Below are 6701 nucleotides of genomic sequence, written 5' to 3' on the forward strand. Positions count from 1 at the left end.
GAGAGAGAGAGAGAGAGAGAGAGAGAGAGAGAGAGAGAGAGAGAGAGAGAGAGAGAGAGAGAGAGAGAGAGAGAGAGAGAGAGAGAGAGAGAGAGAGAGAGAGAGAGAGAGAGAAAGAAAGAAAGAAGAAAGAAAGAAAGAAAGAAAGAAAGAAAAAAAGAAAGAACCAGGAAGGTTATGTTGCAGGATAGGGGACAACACACAGATTAACCCCCCCTGTCTATAGTCTGTTCTTGTAGGCAAGGTCGTTGATTATTCCTATACACACAACCATTTGGCAGAAGGTTATGGTGGGAGAGGCAGCCAGCTATCCATGGAGTTGATTTGAACTGTGGAGTTGCAGGCTCTTCATTGCCCCTCTCAGTGAAGTAATCATCCATAAACTCTGCAGAGTTGGCACCAGCTCCTCCACTGGTCTTCGTGCCATGAAGCAGCATGGAGAAATCCAAACAAAATCCATTTCCAGCCTGCTTCTCATGAACCACCAGACCTGTTCACTTACCTTGCTATAGCAAAGTTGCCTTAGACTTGTCATAATCACGTCACCCCTTGAAATATCGAGAAAGGAAGCCCCTAGTGGCAGGGTGAGGTATTGCTGCATTTTCCCCCCACAATTACCCAAAGTCCGATGCAAACTAACACTATTTCGGGTTATCCCGTGGTTCAAGCAGCTGCCTTTCAATTGTCTCTGATTCCCAAATCTATATCTGATGCACGACAATACTTGTGGACAGTATGGATGGATTAGAGCCAAAACTAGTAAAATAAAAAGGGCCCCAAACCTCTCTTAGGGGGGCAAATGGAGTCAAGTCACCGACTTGAGATGTGCTTTCCACATAGTGTGCCACAAGCAAACGGATTATCTGCTACATCCCTCAAGGCAAAAGCTGCTCAGTGGTCGAAATCCAGCAACAAAACACACCATTGGGACCAGCACACATCCACACAGCCTATGTGCTGTTAGGTGCTGCAGGTGCACAGTGCACACGCTGAGGACCTCTGCACTACAGATGCGCACACAGGCAAGTGACTTTAACATGCTATGTGTTGTAGATAAAACTGCATGCATGGCAAGATGGGTGGGTATCAGGGTTGGTGGGTTGTGGGTTTTTTGTTAATTGCTTGGCATCTTTTGCCATTTTTATAAGGCTAACTTTCCCCTGCACTCCTCATGCTCCCATGCACCCCTTAGCCTGCCCTCTTTGATGCTTTGCCTGGCACCCGCTGATGTTGCTGCCCTGGATGTGACTGGTCTCCCCCTGCAAGCTATAGCAGAATACAGCCGCTCAGGCAATCAGTAAAGAGCTGAGTCCCAGCAAGCAAGGGGCTGCCTATTCCCCATTCAGCAACCTATTGCAATCTGACTGCCACCCCCACCCTCCCAAAAAAAAAAAAACACACACAACACTCACACTTGCACTGATCACAAGTGATTTCTGCAGCAAATTCCAACCCCGGTGCGATCTCATCCCCCCCTTTTTCTCGATCTTTTCGCCTCCTTTTTTTTTTTTTTTTTTTCCTTTTTTTTTTTAGTTGCTGGATTAACTTCATTTCAGCAGATCGTGCTCTCTATGCTCGTCTTGTGTTTGCAGAGCCCCCCTTGTCCACTCGTGCTGCCTCTCCCGTTGTCTAGCAGTCTAAACCTTGCCTGTGTGGTCATGGGTTGTACAATGTCCTTCTTATCCAGGCTGCCCAGAGCTGTGAAGGTTTTGTGAAGTGGATGTCAGCTGGTGGATTTATGTTCCTGGAGGAATATTAGACACCCAAGGCAGGAGAATCGGGGAGGAAGTCCCATCCAGGAGGATGCATGCTGTATACTGTGTGTCAGCGCTACTGCTCCAGTCCACCCTGCAGCTGGTGAGTGCCATACCTGCCGTGCCTACCTTACCTTCTGTGCCAATGCTCACCATTAGGAACGACGCATGCATTTGACTTTTTACAGATGTTGCTCAACTCGGGGGGACGGATGGGAAAACGCACAGGATCAAGCTCCCTATAGTGTTTGAGGAACTAAAAGTCTCAGCTGGGTTTGGTATACACAATTACAGACCAGACCACACCAGGGATGATCTGGGCTTCCAAGTGGTTATGGAACTAAAAGTCCCAGCTGGATTTGGCATAAGGAACTACAGACGAGGGCTGATCTGGGCTTCCAAGTGGTTGGGGAACTAAAAGTCACAGCTGGGTTTGTTGTACAAAACTACGGACCAGGGACGACCTGGGCATTCAAGCATGGTTGGGGAACTAAAAGTCCCAGCTGGGTTTGGTATACAGGATTACAGACCAGACCACACCAGGGATGATCTGGGCTCCCAAGTGGTTGGGGAACTAAAAGTCACAGCTGGATTTGGCATACAGAACTTTTGACAAGACCAGACTAGACCACCCGTGATCGGGGCTTCCATGAGATTGGGCAACTAAGAGTGCAGGAATGGTTTGCTATAGTACTACTGACAGGGGTGACCTTAGTGCTCCAGTGGTTGGGGAACTAAAGGTCCCAGCTAGATTTGGTCTAAAGAACTACAAATCAGACTAGTTGATCTTGGGGCCCCAGTGGTTGGGGAACGACAAGTGTCAGTTGGATTTTGATACTGAGCATGCAGAGTTGATCTTGTGGTTGGTGAACGACGAGCCAAAGCATGCGCAGCCAGCCAGTCGTGACTTATTGCACCCTGTGTTTCTGTAGGTCTTGGAGAACTAAAAGCACCAGCAAGACCAGACAGCTGGGTCTGATCTATTTTGGAGAGGGCCTTCATACATATATACCGTATATATAAATGTGTGTGCAGTTCTACTAGTCTCAGGATATACGGAATAATGGGATTTATATAGTACTGTAGATCAGAATGTGATATTCCTGCTGCTCCGGCGCTTGGAGAGCTAAAAGTCCCAGCAAGTTCAGAGAAAGGCTGTATGCGACTCTCCACCATAAGAGGGACTAATAGTCCCAGCATTCTAGGCAATGCCTGATCTATAGCATATAATATCATAGGAACTGCACAGTGATACCCAGCCTGCTGGGTCAGAAGTACATCGCTAAAGATTTGGGTGAAGACTCTCTCAATTCAGAGGATGGGAAACTACAAGCCCCAGCATGCGGAGGCTCATATTAGACCTCTTTGGTCCATTCCATGGTCCCTGCAGATTCATAGTCATTTATAATTCCTAAAAAGCATTACAACTATACTATTGAACATTGCAAAAGCCTCACAAATATTAGCGTTGCCTTAAGTTTGATTGTCTTTATTATTAATCCTAAAGTTATAAAACGAAGTCAATAAAAGGTCTGTAATCCCTATAAAAGCATGCATCCAACCCAAGCTATCGATCCGATATACGGATATGTCTTGCTGTAGATGATTTGTGGCATAAGGTCTACTTTCAATGCCAAAAAGGCACAGCTCAAGCCTCAAACTTTTCCTAAAAGTTGCAGCGTTCTAAACTACAATGCTTATTTCCCAATTTATAGAGAGCCCTAAAAATCTTAATGTTATGCTACTCTTATTTTTTGGGGACTTGTAATAACACGGGGCCTCTTATCACAGACACCCTTGTCTATATGATTGACAAGCAGCAGGCGGTGTACTGTCACGGCCACCAGCACTGTACTGGAAATGAACTGGGAATGGAGAAGTTTAGCCTTTGCATCCGAAGCAGCCCCAGTAGTCTGTCCCCACTGGCGTCCAGGGACCTTACCTCCACTGCAGAAGCCAGAGCCATGAACATCCTGAATAAATAGGAAATCCGGACCTTTCACAAGCAGGATGAGAAAAATGCCTAATAAATAAATAAATGAAAAACTTTTAATGGGACTGTCGTGCACGCCTTGCGCCAAACCGTCTTTGTAAGCGCAGAACTAGAACGATTCCCTATAACAACACAAGCCGCATTAATTCTGCTTTAATTGTAAACTGGGAGCATTTGAAAACCATTCAGTGTGCAAATTATGCTGATTCAATTACCGTTTAGTTACAGACTTCATTACCTGAATGCATTTTCACAGGGGGTTGGCAATTGTGGGATGGGAGACAATTTTCCAATTCCGCTGGAGTCATTGCGGCATTTTCTGAGCCATAAAAAAAATGAGTTCAAGAAGAAGGAAAAAAAAAGACAGTAAACTTTGGATCTGAGAAAGACCCCCCATGGTCTTTACCTGTCCTCTCTCAGAGAGACACCCATCCAATGACACTGACCATATAAACCCGATGGTTCCTTTATATTGATACCGACAAAACAGTCCTTCTCCTCAAATTAAAGGATTTATAATATTCAATTAAATAATAAGTCTTTTGCTCAAGTTTTACTTTCCCCCTCTCCAGTATCTATCTATCTATCTATCTATCTATCTATCTATCTATATCTGTCTCTGTCTGTGTGTTAGATATGTATCAGAATTTTTTTAAAGAAAATTAGGTATAATTAAAAGAAATATTTGATTATAAGGTTCTAATTTACCCAAGTCTTATATTACATTATAAAATGTCCTATTAATCGTCACACACACAAAGCCTAAGCACACCAACACAGACCTAAATATATAAATTGCCTGTATTATTGGTCATATCGGTTTCATAGACTACTTTCCAAATTATATACCAGTATCTATCTATCTATCTATCTATCTATCTATCTATCTATCTATCTATCTATCTATCTATCTATCTATCTATCTATATCTGTCCTTGTCTGTGTGTTAGATATGTATCAGAATTTTTTTAAAGAAAATTAGGTATAATTAAAAGAAATATTTGATTATAAGGTTCTAATTTACCCAAGTCTTATATTACATTATAAAATGTCCTATTAATCGTCACACACACAAAGCCTAAGCACACCAACACAGACCTAAATATATAAATTGCCTGTATTATTGGTCATATCGGTTTCATAGACTACTTTCCAAATTATATATATATATGTTTTTTTTTCTTTTCTTTGTCATTTACAAAACCTTATATATGCCAAGTAAAAGGTTACTCGGTGCTGAAGCTGTTAATTCCATAGTGTGCAGTGGAGTTGGTCAGCTGGAGCTGAACTGGGTGTGAGCTATCCAAGGTGCTGATGAACTTGATGCCAGTTCTCTAAGGTGCTAAATTGAGGGTTGAGCTATCCTAGATGAGGAATTAGGGTTTGAGCTGAGCAAGGTGATCAATTTGGGGGTTGAGCTATCCAAAGGGTTGAATTGGGTTTGAGCTGAGCAAGGTGATGAATGAAGGTGTTGAGATGTCCAAAGTAAAGAAATAGGGATTGGGCTGTCCAAGGTAATGAATGGGGGGGTTGCGCTATCCTGCCTATGGTGCTGAACTAGACTGACATGCCTATGGTGGTGAACTAGGTTTACCTGCCTATGGTGGTGAACTAGGTTTACCTGCCTATGGTGCTGAACTAGACTGACATGCCTATGGTGGTGAACTAGGTTTACCTACCTATGGTGCTGAACTATGTTGACATGCCTATGGTGGTGAACTAGGTTGACATGCCTATAGTGGTGAACTAGGTTTACCTGCCTATGGTGATGAACTAGGTTTACCTGCCTATGGTGCTGAACTATGTTGACATGCCTATGGTGCTGAACTAGGATTACCTGCTTATGGTGCTGAACTAGGATTACCTGCTTATGGTGCTGAACTAGGTTTACCTGCCTATGATGAACTAGGTTTAGCTGCCTATGGTGCTGACATAGGTTGCTATACATATGGTGGTAATCTAGACTGACATGCCTATCTTGGTGAACTAGGTTTACCTGTCTATGCTGGTAAACTAGGTTGACATGTCTATCATGTCTATGGTAGTGAACTGCTGTGAGCTGTCCCAAGCTGTTCCCTTCCTCCTTCAGGTCTAAAGTCACCTAGTATAGTGTGGAAGACATTCTGAAACTCTCCCGCGTTGAATTCTGTAGATAAACATTGTATTAACCTGAGCTAAGTCCTGGGATAAATAGATCCTTCCTCTGGATGAACAATACCTTTGCCTGCCAGGCCCAAGGACAATAGCAGGCGATATTATTGCATTACCGGGTGTAACCCGCAAACTGTGCCCTGCATGCCTATGGTGCTGAACTAGGATTACCTGCTTATGGTGCTGAACTAGGATTACCTGCTTATGGTGCTGAACTAGGATTACCTGCTTATGGTGCTGAACTAGGATTACCTGCTTATGGTGCTGAACTAGGTTTACCTGCCTATGATGAACTAGGTTTAGCTGCCTATGGTGCTGACATAGGTTGCTATACATATGGTGGTAATCTAGACTGACATGCCTATCTTGGTGAACTAGGTTTACCTGTCTATGCTGGTAAACTAGGTTGACATGTCTATCATGTCTATGGTAGTGAACTGCTGTGAGCTGTCCCAAGCTGTTCCCTTCCTCCTTCAGGTCTAAAGTCACCTAGTATAGTGTGGAAGACATTCTGAAACTCTCCCGCGTTGAATTCTGTAGATAAACATTGTATTAACCTGAGCTAAGTCCTGGGATAAATAGATCCTTCCTCTGGATGAACAATACCTTTGCCTGCCAGGCCCAAGGACAATAGCAGGCGATATTATTGCATTACCGGGTGTAACCCGCAAACTGTGCCCTGCCACTGCAACAGAGAATGCACCGGGGCAATATCATTAGAGGCCTCAAGTTCTATGTATGGGGTTCACAGATATCACCCTAAGACACACACAGCCCCCCAGCCCTCCCCCCCCCCCCACCCG

General features: G+C 44.0%; 1 protein-coding gene across 1 annotated transcript in view; it reads left to right on the plus strand.

The window, feature by feature from the left end:
- The first annotated feature begins 1593 nt into the window (after positions 1–1593).
- NXPH1 (neurexophilin 1) overlaps positions 1594–6701 on the plus strand; it is a 246502-nt gene continuing 241394 nt past the window's right edge. The window contains exon 1 of the mRNA XM_018555132.1: positions 1594–1857. Coding sequence (XP_018410634.1) covers positions 1804–1857 — 54 coding nt within the window. The 5' untranslated portion in view covers positions 1594–1803. The remainder of the gene's footprint in view (positions 1858–6701) is intronic.

The sequence above is a fragment of the Nanorana parkeri genome, unplaced genomic scaffold (genome assembly GCF_000935625.1).
Source record: "Nanorana parkeri isolate BGI_ZX_2015 unplaced genomic scaffold, ASM93562v1 scaffold184, whole genome shotgun sequence".
In the NCBI taxonomy this organism is placed as follows: domain Eukaryota; kingdom Metazoa; phylum Chordata; class Amphibia; order Anura; family Dicroglossidae; genus Nanorana; species Nanorana parkeri.